General features: G+C 34.9%; 2 protein-coding genes across 2 annotated transcripts in view; both read right to left on the bottom strand.

The window, feature by feature from the left end:
- Window positions 1-23,493, bottom strand: part of nsd1a (nuclear receptor binding SET domain protein 1a) — a 1,446,438-nt gene that overhangs the window by 961,292 nt on the left and 461,653 nt on the right. The window lies entirely within an intron of this gene.
- synpo (synaptopodin) overlaps window positions 1-23,493 on the bottom strand; it is a 61,676-nt gene that overhangs the window by 33,204 nt on the left and 4,979 nt on the right. The window contains exon 2 of the mRNA XM_087282028.1: window positions 5,164-6,071. Within this exon, the coding sequence (XP_087138154.1) occupies window positions 5,164-5,317 (154 nt within the window). The 5' untranslated portion in view covers window positions 5,318-6,071. The remainder of the gene's footprint in view (window positions 1-5,163; window positions 6,072-23,493) is intronic.

Raw genomic sequence — 23,493 nt, 5'->3', positions numbered from 1 at the left:
ATATATATATATATATATATATATATATATATATATGTATTTATGTATGTATGTATGTATGTATGTATGTATGTATGTATGTATGTATGTATATATTTATATATATATATATGTATATATGTGTATATATATATATATATATATATATATATATATATATATATAAGTTTACAATTTAACAGAATGCCTCAGTATTTGTCCGCAAAACTTAAACCTCAAAAAGTTATGTAAAGCATGTCTATGATCATGTTCCCCAGCAAGATTTACGATAATCTTGTGCTTTAGCGGAAGAACATCTGTTTGCATAAGAGCTAAACATCTTATTTAATGTCTCATTCGTTTTACATCATGGCAATTTCGTATTTAAAACCTTTACTAATCCTCAAACCTCCTGGAAAAAAAAGCTCTCAGACTAGCTCTGAATCACTTTCCCAATTTCATGCTATCAACATCTGGAGACGGGAGGGCAGAGGAGAAAGCAAAACATTCTGCATCTCGTCATATCATGATGTCGTGTGGAGACAATCATAGGTTTATGTTTGTAATGAACTAGTGTTTGTTCATTATTCGGGTGATAGACAAAGTTTTGTTCAAGTCATGCCAATTGTCTTCAGTATGTTTTTATTAAATTTGTTTATTCATTTTTATTTTTATTTTATTTTATTCATGTATTTGTTTTCTACCAATGTTATTTATTTATTTTATTTATTTATCATTCTTGTTTCTGTTTTTTTAAATTATTATATATTTGTTGGTTCATGATTCATAGATGATGCTGTGCAAGTGATCCTGCCAATAAAGCACATGTGAATTTGAAGAAATTATATGTTGAGAGAGAGAGAGATTATTAAATGCTTACAAACTAACTAAGCCAAGTAAAGCAAGATCATTCATATACTGCTGTACAACGTTATTATTATAAATATAGCTTCGGCTGGGTCAGTTGGCATTTCTGTATGGAGTTTGCATGTTCTCCCCGTGTTGTGCTCCAGTTTCCCCCACAGTCCAAAGACATGCGGCATAGGTGAATTGGGTAAGCTGAATTGTCCGTAGTTTATATGTGTGAATGAGAGTGTATGAGTTTCCCAGTGATGGGTTGCAGCTGGAAGGGCATCCGCTGTGTAAAATATGTGCTAGATAAGTTGGCGGTTCATTCCACTGTGGTGACTCCTGATGAATAAAGGGAAGAAAATGAATGAATGAATATATATACATATATGTTGATTCAAATATCTAAAATATTTATTAAATTATTTATCCAAATGTCTAAAATAGTTATATTAAATAATTAATTCATACTTATTTATGTATGTATTTATTTATTTATTTATTTAATTTATTTTTTATTCCAATGTCAAAAATAGTTTAAATAATTAATTCATTTATACTTATTTATTTATTTACTTAAACTTATTTATTTATTTATTTATTAATCCAAATGTCTAAAATAGTTAAATTAATAAATTTTTTAAATTAAAATAGTTATTTATTGATTTATTTATTTATTGATTGATTTATTTATTTATACTTATTCATTTATCCAAATGTATAAAATAGTTAAATTAATTAATTTATATCTATTTATTTATTTATTTATTTATTTTTATTTATCCGAATGTCTAAAATAGTTATTATTTATTTATTTATTTATTTATATTTATTTATTTATTTATACTTTTTATTTATACTTAATTATTAATTAATGTATTTATCCAAATGTCTAAATAGTTTAATTAATTAATTAATGTATACTAACTTATTTATTGATTAATTAATTTATTTATTTATGTATTTATTTATTTATCCAAATGTCTGAAATAGTTATTTATTAATTAATACTTATTCGTTTATTTATTTATTTTCTACACATTTGGTTTTTTTTGTATTTATTTTTGCATAAACTACACATTGCTAAAGTCATGCAAATAATTCTAATTTAATTTCCATTCATTCATTAATTTTCCTTCAGCTTAGTCCCTTAATTATCAAGGGTTGGCACAGCGGATCGAACCGCATGGGATACCCTTCCAGTTGCAACACAGTACTGGGAAACGCTCATACATTCTCACACTCATTAACTACGGCCAATTTTGTTTACCCAATTTACATAGCACATGTGTTTGGACTGTGGGGGAAACTGGAGCACCCGGCGGAAACCTACGCCAACAAGGGGAGAACATGCAAACTCTACACAAAAAACGCCAACTGACCCAGCCGGGACTCGAACCAGCTGCCTTCTTGCTGTGAAGCAACAGTGCCAACCACTTCATTTGAACTTGAAAATGAAACTATATTTTGAGAGAGAAAGAAAAAAGTCAGAGTGAGAATGAGAGAGAGAAAGAGAAAGAGAGAAAACGCTGACATTAACTTCAGCACCTCATCTGCAACCAATATAAAGTGACAGAATTAGTCCCTCCACATCCTCAAAGCTGTAACAACAAAACAGAAACCTCTGAATTCTGTAAAAACACCCTGAACTGTGGTCTGCTCATCTGCAAACCCTATTATTCATTCCTTCCAGAGCTGCAGTATTACGGTCAGGCTAGAGATATGACTGCATTACTGCGCGGCTCATCTGTGTGTCTTTCAGAACTCAATGTGTCTAGATGCTACATCTGTCTATTTATCTCACAGTGTGTATACTTTGATGGCAGAGGTTGTAAAACAATTACACTAGTTTGTTTTGACTCACTTACAAATTAAAATTATTAACCAGTTAAACTCTGCTGCTATTTGGGGATTTCCGCCTGGATTTTGCCTACCTAAATTTAAAAGCTTCCCAAATCCACATGCAGAGGTGTAAATGCAAAAATTTGGTATCATTTTAAAGAAAACCTTTTGAATTTTCATAAAACACTATTGAAAGTGTTTAAAATATCTGTATATGTTGTCTGTGTTATAATAAACACCTTAAAAAAGAGGCGCTTTTTGTATTTTTTTTTTAATGAACTCAAATTTGAAAGTGGACCTTTTAGGTTCTGTGTGGTCTAGCGTGCTGTAATTAATGTTGGTGGTTCCTGCACATGTTTGTAATCATAGGAAAACAGAAAAATGTCTCCACCATAATCTATGCAAAGGTTATTGTATTCCAACTGATGGGAGGTGCTGTACAAGACACAGGGATCGATCATTGTTTTCATATTTCACTATTCTTTTGTTTAATCAAACATAATTCACTGTGTTTGGACCATGTCAGACATAGAAAAGGATTACTTATGCACATCACCTCAAAAACAGAGGAGAAACGGCCCTGAAGCGCACAGCATAAGGTAAGAGATGACAGCTGTTTGTGCTATCTGGGGCTGCTTAGTGATCATAAATGTATTGTTTTCACTTCTGCGGCATGGAAACACTGTGATTCATTCGGCAACTGTGTGATATGTGAATATAATTCAGTTAAAAGAATGCTAGAACTGTATGAGCACCGGCAAGAGCTTTCATTTGAGCTATAACTTGTACATGTGTGTCATATGAAAAATATGAAAATGAACCAATGTTCAATCCCCAGCTCGGGTATCCAAAATACTGTGTATTTAAGTGTAAATAACTTTTGTACAGTAGAATAAAAACCAAAGTGATGCATGTGTGCATAAAATATAGATTCTACACTTTCAAACGACACCACTTATGGGGGTCTGGTGCAATGCTCGCCCTTTAAATCTGAAAGCGAAAGTTGATGATGTCACGGACCCGGTACCGGGTTCACAGTGTTTATAGTTATTATCATATATTCAGTTCAGTACCAGTTTTCTTTATTTTGTCATTCAAAACATCACAATAAATTGTAATGCAGAACGAAATTACATTTTAGACTCAACAAGAACACAAAAAACATCACTATACAAACACTACAAAATCCTAACATAATAAGCTTTTATAATTTCATAAACATTGATAAATATAGTAGTAAAAATATAACCTAATATAAAAAAATTAAAATAAAAAGGGAATAACTTGATACTCAAATACCTATTGCACCATTTGTTATAATAGTTGTAATACTAAAAATTTAGACTGGTTTATTTATTGATTTAATATTTCATACTAGCTATCAATAGTGTTTAAGATGTGGACATTGGCAGATTATTTAGCTTGTTTAAAGGGAAAACACATAATTTTGACTCATTATTTCTGAAAACAAGATGTTTTTGTACTTATCTAGACAATACTTCTTGATTTGAGACGTTTATTCTAGATATTTCAGCTAGAAACAAGACAAAACCTCTAAGTAAGAAATGCATTTTCGCAGTGATCATATTGCAATCTCAAGCCAATTTATAATAATTAACTGAACCAAATAAACAAACTAAAAATAAATATATAAAAAACTTTAAACGTCCTTCATTTCAGTTGCCAGAAATGTTTTAAGCAGTTAAACTAAAACTAAACGAAACAGCAGTCAACATCTGAAGCGGCTCAAAAAACGTTGTCGAAATCATCCTAAAACAAGAACGGCTGTTCAATACTTTAATAAAAAGATCAGATGTTGACTTCTGTAAACCCCAGTGTTTAGATTCAACCTTGTAAACAAACACAGAAGAGCATATTAGCTTGTTTTTCTCTCCATCCTGCAAGACGTCAAAATGAAGTGAGTTATTATTTAGTTCCTTAAAACAGGCAACAGTATCTAAGCAAATAATATGATAATAAGTCAAAGTGAAAACAAGATTATTTTGCTTTCTTCATTGGCAGATTATTTAGCTTGTTAAAAGGAAAAAACACGGAATTTTGACTCATTTTTCGGAAAACAAGATGTTTTTTTACTTGTCTAGAAAATGCTTCTTGATTTGAGACGTTTATTCTAGATATTTCAGCTAGAAACAAGACAAAACCTCTAAGTAAGAAATGCATTTTCGCAGTGATCATATTGCAATCACAAGCCAATTTATAATAATTAACTAAACCAAATAAACAAACTAAAAATTAATATATAAAAAACTTTAAACGTCCTTCATTTCAGTTGCCAGAAATGTTTTAAGCAGTTAAACTAAAACTAAACGAAACAGCAGTCAACATCTGAAGCGGCTCAAAAAAACGTTGTCGAAATCATCCTAAAACAAGAACGGCTGTTCAATACTTTAATAAAAAGATCAGATGTTGACTACTGTAAACCCCAGTGTTTAGAGTCAACCTTGTAAACAAGACACAGAAGAGCATATTTACTTGTTTTCCTCTCCATCCTGCAAGACGTCAATCCTCTCAGCTCGTCTTTCTCCAAGATGTCAGATCTGAGCGTCTCCAGGGATGAGTTCTCTCGTGTGCAGGACGTCCCGCTCCAGCTGTCGCCTCTTCTAGTAGACGCATGTTTGTACTCCATCCCGACTCCCTTTTCTTCTTCTTGGTGACTAAAGATTTCTGTCTGTTAGCTGTGTTGTAAGTTTGGATTGTACCGCTCACTCTTTTACGCTTTCCCGAATTGCAGAAGCAGGATCAAAGTGGAGTAAATCTACATTTTTCCTGGAGTATTGGACGGTAATCCTCTGAGTGGAGCTCTCAGAGATGAGACTTTTGCTTTCAATCCACACGATATTATTCAAACTCTAACAAGACCTCCCTGGAGGTGCTTCTCAGTGCACTTTGGATTAGTTCCCATGGAAGAGAGCCAGGAATATTTCACAACTGGGATATGCACTTTTGTGACTATTCACGTCTATTTTCGATCTCTTATGCAGATCTTTCTCTTTTTTTTTTGGAGTTAAAGTCACCAAACATCCCCCAGACAGAGTGTTTCTTTAAAGGCACGTGCTTGAAGACGTTTTCAGACAATGTCAAAATGAAAGGCAGCTTTCCTGTCGTTTCAAAACACACATTCAGCCGAAAAGGTCGTCCAATTATGAAGCAAGCGAGGCTTTATTGTGTTCGATCCTTGTGTTGGTGTTATAAACAGTGGATTTCTTTTTTCTCAGGGTGGCTTGAGGCATGTAAACGTGTCTCAAACTGGGCAACAGCTTGTTGGATTGTTTCAGATTGTGTCAGAAGAGAGCAGGTATATCCACACAGGGGTTTACGTGTTGAACTATAGTTGTGGAGCTGAATGTAAGACCATAGATTGTCCTTTTAACAGCTACTTCCTGAAACATAAAATGCAAACCGTGAGTCAACATTTATCATCATGCATCCGAGATTTGCATCACATAGCTGTCTGTGAATGTAAAAGGTCTGCAAAGCATCATGAAAAATGGCCTGAAATGATACTTCGCATATTTCAGTTATAACAAATTTATCACATGCCTGTCTACCGTCTTCAAATTGAGCTATACCTTGATAACCGTAAGATTTGTTGCACGTTTCAGGTGAAAAATTCACTAGAGGGCACTGTCTATATGTTTCAAATTTAAATACTTATGTTTGTTTGTTGTTATGTTTTGGTTGTATGGTTCAAATACACATTCTTATGCACGTTTAGGAGAAGGCGGAGCTTGTTAGATCAATAAAGATCAACTAGTGGGCCTCGGTGATCCTGCAGGTGGGCCGCGAGATAAAAATTAACTCTGTGATGGATTACTTTAAACTCAGTGCAAAAAACCCGCCTCATGATCGCGTTTCCAACTAGTAGGCAACATATAAGTCTGTTCATTTACAAACTATGCGTGAACTGAAAGTGAAGGTCTCTCTGTGTAATTTTGTGTGAACTATTTAATATAGTTGCATAGTTAAATTAATATAGTTGGATAGTTGATATCTGCATAGTTGTCCAAATGAATGTCCTGTGAGTGTTTTATAACGAACGCGCGCTGATACAGAAGGATCTAGCGAGGCTCAATAGTGTTTCTGCCATGGAATGTAAAATAAAATTGCTTATGAGCTTCAGACGCGCTCTAATGAAGCTGTTCACTGTTCCTGTTAGCGATTTCCCATATCTAGCTGCAAACTCAACCCCCATCAGATCAACGCGTTTCAACAGATTTAGGATGTTTTACTGTATTTTACACTTGTCTGTATATTTTGAAAGTAGACATTTAATAGTAGACATCCAGTCAGTTCAGCTTAAAGCAGAAGCTGCTTGCAATCTCCCTGTTGACTTGTGGTTCTCTTTGAATCTGTGTATGTTTAAAAAAACATAATTATATAGATTTATATAGTTTTAATATATATAGTTTTAATATATCATATTTATTTTTTTGTTTTAATTATATATATATATATATATATATATATATATATATATGTGTGTATGTATATATATATATATATATATATATATATATATATATATATATATATGTAATTAAATTTAAATATAAGTATATTTTTAATACAATGCTGATAATAGAAGGCACAACAAGTATATATATATATAAACCTTTTAAAAGGCAAAGTTTGGAGAAACTAAATTTTGGACCAATCACAACAGGGTATCTAACTAAGATTTTAAAAGGCGGAGTTTAGAGAGATTAAATTCTTGACCAATCACAACAGGATATCTGACTGAGCCAATCATAACAGTTTAAGCTCTAGAAAGGCGAGGTTGCGTAAGACCAGATTTTTGAGTAATCACAATAAGCTAATCATAGCGGACTCTGAGAAAGACTGAGTTTAGAGAGACCAAATTGTTGACCAATCACATCAGGTCAATCTTAGCAGTGCAGGCTCCTGAAAGGCGGATATTAGAGACTAAATTCTTGACCAATCACAACAGGATATCTGACTGGGCCAATCATAGTGTAAGCTTTTGAAAGGCAGAGTTTAGAGAGACTAAGTTCTCGACCAATCACAACAGGCCATTCATAACAGTACAGGCTCTATGAAAGGCAGAGTTTATAGAGAGACGAAACTCTTGACGAATCACAACAGGGTATCTGACTGGGCCAATCATATCAGTGTAGACTATTGAAAGACGGACTTTAGATCGGGTAAGTTATTGACCAATCACAACAAGCCAATCTACAGCATTTAAGCTCTAGAAAGGCGAGGTTACGTGAGACCCAATTTTTGACCAATCACAACAAGCCAATCATAGCAGACTCTAAGAAAGGCGGAGTTTAGAAAGACCAAATTGTAGACCAATCACAACAGGGTCTCTAACTGGGCCAATCATAGCATTTCAAGCTCTTAAAAGGCGGAGTTTAGTAAGACTAAATTATTGACCAATCACAACAGGCCATTCACAACAGTACAGGCTCTATGAAAGGCAGGGTATCAGACTGGGTCGATCATAACAGTGTAAACTCTTGAAAGGCAGAGTTTAGATAGAGTAAGTTATTGACCAATCACAACAAGCCAATCAAAGCAAATTCTTGAAAGGCAGAGTTTAGCAAGACTAAATTCTTGACCAATCACAACTGGGTATCTCACTTGGCCAATTGAGAGACCAAATTGTTGAATAACTATGTCAGATTCTGTGAGAAGAGCTGATGCTGTAATGAATATTATGATCAAATTAATGCTTGCTGCTGTTGTCATTATTAAGGAACAGTTAAATTAGTACTCTTTAAAATAGCATAATGCAGACATCTCATTCGACATTTGGTGAGGAGAATATCCCTGTTTTTATTACACTGTACTAAGGAGGAGTATTTCCTCTGGCGTTAGATATCATTTGTGAAAATGACACTCCACCCAATGTCAAATCAGTGGGAGGAATGAACTGCATTTCCTACACGTGAAGCTGAAACAATGCACAACTCATTTTCACCCTGACTAATATCAGACGGACAGCATAATCAAAGGAACAGGTGTAGCCAAATTACTCGCTTTAACTTGATAAAACCACCCGTAAAGGAAGGAAGGGCAATATTTTTAATACCTAAATGCATGAAAAAAAAACTATTGAGGAAACATTTATACTGAAACATTTTTGCTCTTTTGTCTGAGGTATTTTACATTTTTTAATGCTAACTTAAACACTTTAACATATTTTACCATGTATAAATGTATGCATTTATGCAGTTTTCCCCTTTACAATTTTTTTTCCAACTTTATTTATAGAAATTTTCAAAAATTTACAAATATCACACATTTTAGAATATTATTGTACATTTTGACATAGAGAGAGAGAAGTAAACAAGGATCTAAATGATTATGACAATTTTTAACCCCCAGATATATTTATATATAAAAAAAATAATAAAAATTAAACCACAACAATAGAAAAAATAAAATAAAATAAAATGCCAACCAACCATAACAATTGTTTATACACCAAACTAAAAGCCTGGTCTTGATGTCACATGAGATGTCACACAGCAGAGAGAAATGTCAAAATTAACTATCATCCAGTATGCAGGGAGTATACATTTCCATATATTTAAGGAGAGAGCCCCACATTTTATAAAAGTTTTTACCCTTCACAAATTTTGAAATAAATATCATGTGACAGTCTAAAAAACTATGAAAGGCTAAAATTCTCTCCCACTCTATTTTTTTTTCTTTTGTTATTAATTCCGGAGGACAAACTTGCAAATAACACTGTTTCGCTCCTCTCTCCCTCTCCTAACACCATGGGCTCTATTTTGACAGTCCATGCGCAGAGCGCAAAATGCAGGGCGCAAACGTTTTCAGGGCGTGTCAGAACGCATTTTTGCTAATTTAAGGATGGGAAAATCCGCTTTGCGCCGTGGCGCATGGTCTAAAAGGGTTGAGTTTATTTTCTTAATGAGTTATAGGTGTGTTTTGAGAATAAACCAATTAGAGCCTCATCTCCCATTACCTTTAAGAGCCAGCTGCGTCGCGCCAAGAGCGCATTTTGACGTAAAGTAAATTCACTTTCGCTCTCGTGGATAGGGAAAACTTTAGGCAACAGACATCGATTAGCCTATAAATAATAAATTTCGTTTGTTAAGCGCAAAGATTTGTTTCAAAACTATTTCTAAATTCAGTTCTAATTTCCAGCAAACGAATAAATGAACAATAATGACCAAGTGTGCTCAAAATACTGAGTTATTTCCAAATACACCTGCTGTGCCCCATTTGGTCTAAAACCTGACAGGAGGGCAAATCTAAGCTTGTTTTTTATATAACAAATATAAATATGGATATATTAAATAATACTGCTAATAATAATAACATTATACAAAAGCAAATTAAATGAACTGAAAAAGCCTCCCGAGATGAAGAAAGTAAGGCAGTGGTTTTTAAATCTTCATGTAGGCTAGAAATTAATATGTTTTGTAATATTTTAATAATTTACATTTATATCCTGTATATATCCTTATTATATATATCCTTAAGATATTATATATTTTTCATATGTAAAGATATATGCGTATTGCTCTGCATCTTGTTTGTAGTGTGTAAGCCAGGCGCACTTTGCGCCAGACATTTGACCGACTTTGTTCTTGTCTAAAGATCAGACTATTTACAGTTTCTCAAAATAGCAACGCGCCAAAACACACCTGATTTTTAGGCCAGAACGCCTATGGGCGCACATTTGAGCGCATTTGCTATTTAAACAGCGGGGCGCAACGCCTTAAAATGACCCTTGCGCTGAGCTAAAAGTACCAAAAGAGTATTGCGCCGCGCGCCACATTACGCCGGGTGTATGATAGGGCCCCATGTCCATCTTCGATAGGAGCACCTCCAACTCACATTCTGTGTAGTTTTTCCTCTTGCTTGCTTTTGCCATTACTTTTTTGTTTGGTTTTGCCAAAGTGGAGTCATTACCATATTTATACGAGGGATGAGGCAGGGAGGGGTTTGCGCTGGTGCACGTGCGCTGGTTACCAGTTTCCAACATTCTTCAAAATATCTCCTTTCCTCAAACAGCTTTGAAACAAATGGATGAATGAAAACTTTTCCAAAATGAAGAAATCTGGATTTTTTTTAAGTGAACTGTCCCTTTAAGAGTCCCTATATAACTCATTTGGTTGCATGAAGGCTTTTTAAAACATCACAGTTAAACGTTTCCTGTAAATGACTTTGACTGAAATGTGAGTCTGTGCATGCTTCTGGAAGACTGGTACTAAAGTTGCATGCTGAAACAGGACAGTGTGTTAATTATTGACTGTACAAATAACACAGTCTAGTCTTAATAGCGCTGAATCACGCTGTCAGCTGAGTGTCGTCTCTCTCACATCCGGTTCAATCCAAGTTTATTCGTACAGCACTTTTCATGATAATTATTGTTTCACATAATTAAAGGTGCACATTATTGCATTACTATCAAAATGTAGGAAAGTTGAAGTTAAAGTTAGTTACTAGTTATTAGTTAAAGTTATTATACCGTTGAAGTCAGAATAATTAGCCCTCCTGTATATTTTACCACACATTTCGAAACATAATAGTTTTAATAACTACTTTCCAATAACTGATTTCTTTTATCTTGATGACAGCACGTAATATTTGACTAAATATTGTTAAGGATACTAGTATTCAGCTTAAAGTGACATTTAAAGGCTTAACTAAGTTAATTAGGTGGGTAATTAGGCAAGTGACTATATGACAGTGGTTTGTTTTGTAGACAATTCAAAACTTTTACCTAAGGAGGCTAATAATATTGACCTTAAAATGGTTTTAAAGGGCACCTATTTTACCCCTTTTTAAGGTTTAAGACTAGTCTTTTGTGTCTCCAGAATGCGTCTGTAAAGTCTCAGCTCAAAACACGCATCAGATTATTTATTATACATTTCTGAATACTGGAATTTTCAGCTCGGAGCACATTGTAGATGTTTTTGTTGCCTGTGCCTTTTATGCAAATGACCTAGTTCTCCCCGCCCACCATTCCCATGTGCCTGTTAAAGGGTCACGAAACACTAAAACACATGTTTTGAGCTGTTGACAGTCGTATATGTGTCCCACACTGCTAAAAACACTATTAGGACACCTATATTTCACTAAAAAGTGTAAATTGGTTGTTTTTGCGTTATTTCAAGCAAATTCGTACTTCCTGTTTGAAACTAATTTTTGAAGCTGCGTCACGGTCATGACATAATAGCGTGTATTCCAGCGTGCAGACTGGGCGTCTGTGCCAGAGTGAGTCTTATTACGTCTTACAGTGTGTTGCATTAATGCATGAGTAAGGCTTGGGTCAAACCAATCAGCGCGCTCTATTGTGCAACTTCATTAATATTCATTACTGTCACAGTGTTTAGACGACAAAGACGCCACGTTGTGTTGGCAAAACAAGCGTGAAGTGTTGCTTTTATAGTTTGCTGCCATTAAGTTTCGTTTTTATTTTCTCTCTGTGAGAGCTCAGCTGGAGTCACGTGTGGATTAACAGTGTACGCGACGCTCGACAACAATAACTTACGTGTCTAAGGAGGATTATTGTTTACCTGAGAGCTGTTCTCATCTGCAAACGCTGAGATCCAGATTGTAGTCTCCTCTTAATAAAGACGCGGCTCTAGTTGCTGGTGATTGTCCTGTCTCTACAGATTTGGTAAGTGAGCGTCCAGTGCTCTGTTTATTCAGTTCGTATTTTATTCGTATCAAACAAACTATTGCACCGAGTGCAATAGTTAGCACTAACAGTTACAACCAAACAATAACCTCGTGTTGGATTTTGTGAACGGAATAACACACGCGGCTTTCTGACGCTACCTGCCGTGTGTATCTAAGTTTCCGGGAAATGCTGAGTTTTTTTTTCTCTCATTCACCGTGCGGTATCAAACATTGCATGAAAAATACACGCTTAGAGCAGCGCCTCGAATCAAATATCACGTTTGTCGGGAGGGACATGAATGAATTCCCTGAATGAAAGAGCCAAACTGCAGTTAAAGTCCAACATTTAATAATTTGGCAAATAATTCGACTACAGATGTCCATGTAAACACAGTCACATTGTCCGCTGTGGGTGTGTGTTTTGACTCTGAAATTCAGCGCGCCCAAATAGACACTCCCATACCAAGCCGCTTTTCTTCCTCCGACACTCCCCCCTAAACAGAGCTGGACACGCCCACTTTTCTGACTTTTTCCAAAGTAGAGGTGTGAAAACACCCTGCTGAAACGAGGGGGTTTCATGGCCCTTTAAGGCTCGTGCATAATGGGATGCTTTTTGTCTATGCGATTTTCACTAGCAACGAGCAGAAGAGTATGCAAAATCACTCCTTGACTGAGATTTTTTTTTTCATTGTTATTATTAAAGAAGGGAAATATACCACCACAATCAGGAGATCAATATAAGATACAAAAGAGGAAAAATACAAACTACATTAGCTGCAGAAAGAAATAAAGATCAACAAAACAAAGGAAGGGGTAAGTACATTGCAATTGTATAAAAGTGTATGAAAATAAATAAATTAAGAGCATTATTAAAGCTATCTAACTCAAATCAGAGTCAATAGACAACATTTCTTCATATAGAACCAAGAATCTGACACATTTTTTGTTGTTACAGATGCTTAAAGATTTGAGCAGTGAGTCAACTTCAATCAGAAAATGTGGAAAAGTAAGGACTGAAGCCAGACATTTTGGCTTACGTATAAAAAAAAAATTCAAACAAGACAAAAAAAGTTGAAAATAAATTCTTTAGATTAAGTGAGGATTCTGAGTAATAACAAATCATTTATTTTAAACTGAAAGCTTGTGCAAAGGTAGGAGGAGTGTTTAAATAACGATAGAGGTCAAACCAAAATTTCTGAACAAATTCACACGTACAAAATAAATGTATTAAAGTTTCCTCCTTGACTTAGATGGCGCTACACAACTTTAAGCTTCCGACACCTGCTTGTAACAGAAAAAGAAGACAAAGTTGACACGCTTGTTGTTAAAGTTACTGGTTACTCAAACAAGCATGGATGGCTGGAGCGATGAAGAAATGATTATTGTTCACCAGAGCAATAAGCAGCTAAACGTTCATATCGCCTCTGGGCAACTTCTTCAATGTGCGCTCGCATTGACAGTTTAGCGCTTGAGCGCCTCCAAGTGCTGTTTACTGTAACTTCAGCAGCTCCATGCACGTGAACAAAAGTGCCGATCTGATTGGTGGAGAAGGTTTTGATGTGGCGCGTCAAAAAAACCCCAAAAAACGAGTATGAGGCATTTGTCTAAAAATGACACTTTATGCCTGGCATTTTGCGTATTGGTGTGCATGATCACATTGCCGCCCTTTATTTAGTCACAAGGCATTAAAACGTGAGAAAAAAGCACCCCAGTGTGAACAAGCATTTAGAGTGTGCCTCAATTTCCGACACACACGAAGGAAGCAGATCTCATGTAACGTTTGTGAGAAATATTACGGTAAAATGTTTTTGTTGTGGAGTTAATTCAAGCCTTTCTGCAATGATGAGTCACACACAATGTTGTTACAAAGTTCATGCACACACACAGACACACACACACACACACAGCGCACGCATTTAGTTTTGCAGTGTTTTTGCATGGCAAATGTGACAGGATACAAATTAATATCCACTGCTGTGTGCATAACCATTATGTTAATGTACAAAAGACACCTGATTTAACATACTCAAACCAGGATTGAAGAATCTTCTTTTATAATTGTACTGACATGCGGCTGTGCTGATGAATTACAGCGATTTTACTGTCTTTAATTTACTTTATTACAAACATGCTCCGTTTGAAACTTGTAAAACTCACTCTTGATCACATTTGATGATGACTGATGATCACAGAGAGCTGAACAGATCTTTTATTTCCGTTTTATTTGTGCACAATCTGTCTTTGTCTTGTTGATATGATTATACGCGTAACTATGGTGACATGTTAATATGCGGCTGTCAATCAATTTGGTGGGTGGGGAAACCGCACTCCTACATCATGTTGTGGTCGGCCTCAAAATAGGAGGTATTTGGATCCTATTTTAACGTCGGGAAAAAAAAAAAAAAAAAAAGAGACGTATTGTGTTTATATCACTCCAATATGACTGTGGACACAGTATACCTGCACACAGTTTTGGCTAAACAGCTTACAGAAGATGATTTCATCACAGGTGCCCTTAAAAATAAATTAAAAACTGCTTTTATTCTAGTCAAAATAAAACAAGACTTTCTCCAGAAAAAAAAATATTATAGGAAATACTGTGAAAAATGTCTTGCTCTGTTAAACAACATTTGGGAAATATTTAAAGAAATAAAATTCACTGGAGGGTGAATAATTTTGACTTCAACTGTATATCCGGTGGGCCCAAACAAGGTCACATGAGGCAATGCGACCCCATTAGTCTTCATCAGCCCCTTTCAAACAGTGACTAACAACACCTCTGACAAATGAGCGGTCGGTCTGTGATTGTGAGTTTATGTCACCCGCTGCTAATGCTTTCCTCCTCCTCCAATCAAGACAATCAGCTCAACTAAACAAACAAGCCTCTCTCCAGCGCTCGGCCTTTCTCCACTTTGAACCAAACAAAGAGCAGTGGCTTTGTTTTTTGTTCCTTTGAGTAATGTGACCTCTGACGCGGCCGGTAGATAATAATGTCATGCAATATACAAACTAAAATTGGACGCTAAAATATCTGTATTTGGTGATTCATTTATTTCTCGTTTATTTATGCTTTTGAATACCCACATGAGATCTTGATCTTTCTTGCAACAACTTTTAACATTGAAAAGTAAAAAAAAACTTGACTTTCATTGGCATTTTTAATAGTTTGCAGTGCTATATTGCCTGTGTTGGTGCTTTTTATTACGCTACAAAAACCATGTAATGAAATGCAGCACATTTTCTGACTTAGTTCTCTCTATATTACACATTATATTATTTCAAACTACTGAAGTAAAATGTCACTTAAGTCAAGTTGTTGAACTGTAGAGTTGAATTTCGATCAGCGAAAGTCTTCAGAGCAGAGATCAACATCCCATAATGCAATTCACAACCATAAATAAGCCCAAAATCACAAAATACAGAAACTTTTAATTAACAGATACTTATTTATAGTGTACATTTCTAAAGTTTTGTTTTATGTTCAGTTTTATTATGAAAGGATGCATTAAATGTTTTAAAATTAAAAGTGATATTTATAATGAAATGAAAGCTTTTGTCCTGAAATCTCCATAACTCTTATTTAAATCCAGGAAAAAAAATGAATAATGAAAATGTTCAGAAGCACATCTTCAGCATATCATAGTAATATAAGTACTTTGACCAGCAAATAGACATATCTGAATGATTTCTGTGACTGTAGAATGAAGTATGGGTGCTGAAAAAAAATATATCGTGTAGAAACACTGCATTTTAAAACATAAAAGTAGAAAACAATCCCTTTTAATGTCATTATATTTCATACTATTACTGTTTTTAATTGCTGTATCTTTTTATAATATAAATGTAGCTTTGATATATACACTACCTGACAAAAATCCACTAATTTTACTAAATAAAATATGATCATGCCTTGATTATTTAATGATTTCATCAGGACAGTAAGGTCTGACTTTGCTCAGACAAAATTCTCGTCACTGAACAGAAATAATGTCCAGTATAGAATATAAAGTCCTGCTGCAGTGGAGACAGAATGAATATTGTGTCTGACTCCATCATGAGCTTGGAGGACTGCATCCATACATCTCTGACATGACTCAAATCACTGATTAATAAAGTCATCTGGAATGGCGAAGAAAGCGTTCTTGCAGGACTCCCAGAGTTCATCAAGAGTCTTTGGATTCATCTTCAATGCCTTCTCCATCATGCTCAATAATGTTCATGTCTGGTGACTGGGCTGGCCAATCCTGGAGCACCTTGACCTTCTGTGCTTTCAGGAGCTTTGATGTGGAGGCTGAAGTATGAGAAGGAGCGCTATCCTGCTGGAGAATTTGCCCTCTCCTGTGGTTTGTAATGTAATGGGCAGCACAAATGTCTTGATACCTCAGGCTGTTGATGTTGCCATCCACTCTGCAGATCTCTCACACGCCACCATACTGAATGTAATCCCAAACCAAGATTTCTCCGTCACCAAACTTGACTGATTTTTGAGTGAATCTTGGGTTCATGTGGTTTCCAGTAGGTCTTCTGCAGTATTTGATGAATGGGATGCAGATCAACAGATAATTCATCAGAAAAATCCACCTTCTGACATTTTTACAAATGATCAACTAGAAGTCATTATTTGTTGCTCCTACAACTGGGATTAATGACAAGACTTTTGTCAGTGTATAAAAAAGAGAGGCTTTCATAAGTAAAACTTATGATATATATATCATAAGTTATATATATATAAATCCCAATACGCCTTATTAGAAAAGGTCATTGTAGAGCATTGAACCACATCGAGATCCGTTCTAATCCAGATCCTCCTGTTATTTTTTGTCAAAGTTGCTTAATGGCAGGAATTTTCCATTTAATTCCTTACATTAAGCATGTCACATGTCCATTACATCACTTTAGTTAAGTTTAGACTGGTTATTAAAATCAAATTATAGTATTATAGCATGTCACTGTTCCTTATTAAGTTACCAGCTAAATAGGAACCAATTCTTTTACTCACCAAATCATCTTTACCGCTTTACATTGTAGGTTGGCTGAATGTTCAAATCTGATGCATCAGAACATCTGAACTACACTGTAAACAGCCCCAAGTTGAATTTACTAAAAAAGTTAGTAAACCCCGTTCTAGCTTAACTGTTAAGTTGACTTAATCAAATTATCATAATTCTGCACATAATTTAATTAATTATTAATTAAGGCAATTGGTTTATTCATTTTTAAAAATTATAATTAACTATTTGCTTTAAAGGTGACGAGTTTACTCAGTTTTTTTAAAAGTAAAGTCAACTTATTGCTTCAAAGACAAATGGTTTACTCACTTTTCTAAAGTAAAGTCAAGTAACAACTTTAAAAGCAACATGTTTGCTCACTTTTCTTAAGTAAACTCAACTAATCACTTCAAAAGCAAAATGTTTACTCACTTAAAAAAATAAAATAAAATAAGTTTACTCAAACTTATAAATTCAACAAGTCGCTTTAAAAGCAAGAGGTTTGCTAAATTTTTACAGTACAGTGAAGTAATTGCTTTAATACCAACATGTTTACTTACTTTTCAAAAGCAAAGTCAAGTTTTTTCAAAGTTAAGTCAACTAATCACTTTAAAGCCAAGGGTTTACTCATTTTTCTAAAGTAAAGTCAACTAATCACTTTAAAAGGAACAGATTTACAGATTTACTTTTAAATTTTAAAAGTCAACTAATCAATGTAAAAGCAAAGGGTTTACTAATTTTTATAGTATAGTGAACTAGATTCATTTTTAACTCAAATTGTTTGTTGCAATCGGTTTCCCCAAATGGTTTGATTTGCCTTTACTCTTTGGGTTTTACAGTGTAATCACTTTATAACCAACACGTTTACTCACTTAAAAAAAAAAAAAGTCAACGAATTGCTTCAAAAGCATTGGGTTTACTCACATTTTTAAGTAAAGTCAACTAATAACTTTAAAATCATTGGGTTTACTAATTTTTCTAAAGTAAAGTCAACTAATCACTTCAAAAGCAAAAGGTTTACTCACTTCTTAAAGCAAAGTCATTTAAATCGCTTTAAAAGTTACAATTTAACTAGAATTTTTATAGTAAATTCAACAAATCACTTTAAAAGCAAAGGGTTTACTCATTTTTTAAAGCAAAGTCAACTAATTACTTTATAACACGTTTACTCACTTTTTAATAACAATGTCAACCTACAGTATTGCTTCAAAAGCGCTGGATTTACTCACTTTTTTTAAAATGATCTAATTGCTTCAACAGCATTGACTTTACTCATTTATTTTAAAGTAAAGTCAACTAATCACGTTAAAAGCAATGGGTTTTATTCACTTAAAAAAACAACTAATCACTTTAAAAAGAACACATTTAATGAAACTTTTACTCAGTTTAAAAAAAAAAAAAGTCAACGAATTGCTTCAAAAGCATTGGGTTTACTCACATTTTTAAGTAAAGTCAACTAATAGCTTTGAAATCATTGGGTTTACTCATTTTTCTAAAGTAAAGTCAACTAATCACTTCAAAAGCAAAAGGTTTACTCACTTTTTAAAGCAAAGTCATTTAAATTGCTTTAAAAGTTACAATTTAACTAGAATTTTTATAGTAAATTCAACAAATCACTTTAAAAGCAAAGGGATTACTCATTTTTAAAGCAAAGTCAACTAATTACTTTATAACACGTTTACTCACTTTTTTAATAACAATGTCAACATATTGCTTCAAAAGCGCTGGATTTACTCACTTTTTTAAAGTTAACTAATTGCTTCAACAGCATTGACTTTACTCATCTTTTTTTTTTTTTAAAGTAAAGTCAACTAATCGTTTTAAAATCAACGGGTTCACTCACTTATTTTAAAGTGAAGTCAAATCATTGATTTACAAAATACAACGCTCGCCGCAAATCTCAAGCCATCTACAAAGAAATCTCAAGCACAATGGTAAATCTTACTCTATCTCGAAAGTGTCAAAGGTCTTATCTGATTTCACTTTCAGGTATTTACATTACAGCATTAACTAACCAGTCTGCTTGCACATATCTCCAAATGATTCGCCTTCCTCTGATTTACGGCTCATTCCAATCCAATGAGGGCATTTCTGTTCACATGCACCAATCTAATGATGCGTATTAAGCACATTCCTTCAGTTATCAGTCCCGAGGCACCGGATGCAGGTATTCAGAGACAGTATGTGTTCATGTTTGAGGGCTGTATCCATTACAGTGCATAATATTAGTGTACGTATTGGTGTCTGACACAGCGTTTTGATTAAGCTCCGGGGCCCGACAGGTCTTTCTAATCTCCCAGATCCATTACAGCCCTTCAGGGCCAGATCCTTCAACCATACGCCATTGCACAATGCAGAGACTTGCTCTTCTTTAGCACAAAGGCCTATTGAAGCACCTGTAAGTGGCCTGAAAAATAATTTGGGGGTTGCACTCTGCATTTGGCATTCTTTGAGAGTAATTCTCAGCAGATAAGCAGCATGCCTCGGCTTGCACAGGCCGAAGACAGACAGCAAAAACACCATTAGTTATAAACTTCAATGGAGCTCAGAGACACGCTGCCTGCTTCATAAGGGCACTAAGTGTATAGCAGGCACATTTATAAATTAAAGAGGCAGATCACTTATCGTTGAAATCATAAGAAGTGCAGGGTTGTGTGTATCCAATAGCAAACGTCTGCTGGGAATTGTTAATTATTTATAAAGAATAGAACCAGGTGTTGTGCAATAAACTGTAAATACTGGAGCGGTGTTTCATTTCATTTTAATAGTGCACATACCTCATTAAACGTACATTTACATACTTAGGCTTACTTGTTTCTGGTACAAAATTTAAAAAGGTAATGAAAGAATAAAAATAAAGTGATATGTCTGTGTAAGATGAGTATGCTTGCACAGGAGCAACACTACACTCTAAAAAACAAAATCACCATTTGTTCAGCAAACTGTACTTTTTCTGTCATAAATACTAAGAATTGTGAATACGAATTGATTACATAAAAATATATGTTATGTCAACAATATTCGCTAAATGTTATGTCTACATGTTTAACTGAGTTTTCTGGACAAACATTTTTGTGTTGAACAGAAATGTTGATATTTAAATAATTTGTGCTTGCGTGACGTGACGATCGAAAACTAAGTTTGTTTATCAGTTGCTTGAAAGAGTGGTGACACAGTGGCGCAGTTGGTAGCACAGTCACCTCACAGCAAGAAGGTTGCTGGTTCGAGACCTGGCTGGGTCAGTTGGCATCCCTGTGTTCACGTGGGTTTTCTCCGGGTACTCTGGTTTCCGCCATATAAGACATGAGGTACAGGTGTCTAAGAGTGAATGGGTGTTTGCCAGTACTGGGTTGCAGCTGGAAGGGCATACCCTGTAAAACATATGCTGAACAAGTTGGCAGTTCATTCAGCTGTGGTGACCCCTGATGAATAAAGAAACTAAGCCAAAGTAAAATGAATGGATAAAGTAGTAAGTTTGTGTTCATTTTTAAGTAAAATGATTAAAAACTCCTAACTGCTATGATATGCTAACTAGAACTAATTACTTATTTTGCAAATTTGAAAAAAAATCATCCACTAAACAGAAAAAAATGTATTGACTCAATAGCAGTTACTGTTGCTTCAGTTGATGTGACAAGAATATCTTCATTAGTAAAATACAATAATCAACATTGCATAAAGAAACAAAATTATGTTAGCTGAACAAAAAATTGTTACTGAGCAAAACTAAAAAACAGTTGTTGAGACAACCCAAAGTTCTTACTGCATCAAGTTGCCTTATTTTTTTCTGTTTTCTCAACAATTTATTTTTTACAGTGTAGGAGAAAGCTATGCTGAGGAATGATTGTGTAGAATAACTGACTATGTAAAGCACTGATTATACATGCTAAATACTTGTATGAAGCTATATGTGTCAGAAGCTAGAGTGAGTAACATGTTATCAAGTTATAGAGTGGAGGAACTATGACGTCAATTTGTATGCAAAAACCCGGAAGCGAGTTAGCATTTTAGCACTTTCGGTTCCCTCGTCCCAAAGTCAATGGGTTTTTTGAATGGGGTTTCAGTAAAATCGCTTAAATAAGGTCCGTGGCAAACACAAACTCGAGATACTTTCATGTTTTGTTCTACGACATAAAACACATCAGTTACAGCACACTCTTGAATTTTTAAATAAGTTATGCTTCTTTAAAAAGACGGTTGCTATCAAGTTGCTAAATGGGACTACAGGCGGTGTCGGAGACATTATACGTCATCGAGCTGATCTGGTCTGGAGCGCAGCTCGCTTGTTTTGGGCGTTTGGATTTGTCTGTTATTTAGGTATTTTCATGAAGAGTATTTTATAGTTTTTTGTGTTTTTCTAATTGAGAATTCAGATTGTGTATAGATAATTCCTTCACATGTAAAGGCTGTCGAGATAGGCTAATTTGTTGATCATTTATTTTAATTAAACGATATTATGAAGATACTGCTCACCAGTGCAGCCTGTTTCTTTCCTGCTCTCGGTAATGCAAACGTGTGAATAAATTTGTAAAAATACATGCATGTTAACTGTCATTTTAACGAGATCAAGTGATTTTTCGTCTTTTTTTATTCATCTGAACACATTTTACTCAGTCATAACTGCAGTATTTACACTCCTCCATAAAACGTATAGCAGATGTGACTGTATGGGCTGCTTTTCGCTGTACGTCGTGACATAAAAGGAATATTGAATGTTGCCATGATGATGAAACTTGCAGCCATTTGATAGACTTGTTCCTCCTCATGCCTCATTTCTGTCGTCTGTTAAGGTAAGCGGGCTGTGTGCGCGAGCGATACACTTATTTAAATATGTCTGATGAAAATACTATATAGGCAGATTTATACTCGCAGTTATAAAACTTTTAGAACAACCGCAAAGCAAAACAGACGTATTTCCCACTTCCAAAAGGCACATAGGTCTATGTTTTTTTGCGTATTTATTTGTTTATAATATATAGCGTGGATTACAATATAATAAACAGAGAGATTAACTCTTTGTCATGGACGTTATTTCTAAAATTAAGCTTGATAAGTCGTCTGTAGCAGGGTGGGGCTGACGTCACAGACGAGCGCCCCGAGGGCTCTGTAGTCCGTTTATAGCCTAATGTTAGCTTTTTAACTCTTGCGTTTGCATTTAGGATCCAAAAGTGCTCCAAGTTGTATTTTCGTGTGAGGATTATCCAGCTGGACAAAACGTGTAAGTGTAATGAACTGTGTTTGAACACAGAGCTTATTATTTGCAATCTTCGAAAAGCCTATGGGAAAATCCTATAGGGATTTTCACGAGGGAACCAGTTTTATGCTTGCAGCCGATTAGCCTACAAAGTGACGTCATAGTTCCTCCACTCTATTATCCTATCATGACAATGTATGTAAACACTTAGTTCCTATGCATAAGTTGCATCTATACTTTGCTGACAGACCTGTGACATCTCTGTTGACATAAGCTAGTGGGGTGAGAGCCAAGAATAGCAGGACCCCTTAGACTAGAAACCTAGTCAAAAATGGTCAAGAGTTAAAACAAGACACCTAGGGGTGTGGAAAATAACCTGTATAAAGATTGTAAAAAACACAGAGACTTCAGAAGGAGCAGGAGAGACTTTGGAAAGAGAGAACCAGGGATAGGAAGTGTCCAGGAGAGACTTCAGAATGCTCTGGGGTCTGCTCTGCCCTTTCTCGGCTTTATTATGGAGAATAAAGTTTATTTTCTGATATTCAAAACCTCCGGTCTGATAATTTCTAATTGATAAGAAGTCGAATTACAACAGCAACTACAAATTTTTTTTTCACAATATGGAGTTTTGAATAGTTTATAGCAGTGGTGCCCAACCCCTGGGTCCTGGACTGGTACTGGTCTGTGGATCAATTGGTACTGGACCACACAAAAAAAAATATATATATTTATTTTTAGTTTTATCTTTTATTCGAGTCTAAAGGATCTTTAATTTTGAAAAATCTTTTATTTTGAACAATGACCGTATTCTCTCGATTATATCGCACCCGAATTTAACCCACAAGCAGCAAAATAAGTAAGAAACAGACGTCTTTGGAAAGTTTCTTTGCGGAAGTGAAAATGCCTAGCAGCTAGCTCTCTGCAACTCTCACATGGTCGCCCACTGAAGCTAAGCAGGGCTCGGGGCCCGGTCAGTACCTGGATGGGAGACCA

Source organism: Danio rerio, chromosome 14 (genome assembly GCF_052040795.2).
Source record: "Danio rerio strain M-AB ecotype USA chromosome 14, GRCz13ab, whole genome shotgun sequence".
In the NCBI taxonomy this organism is placed as follows: Eukaryota; Metazoa; Chordata; class Actinopteri; order Cypriniformes; family Danionidae; genus Danio; species Danio rerio.
Note: the sequence above shows the minus strand (reverse complement) of the source record. Positions and strands in the feature narration are given on the sequence as shown.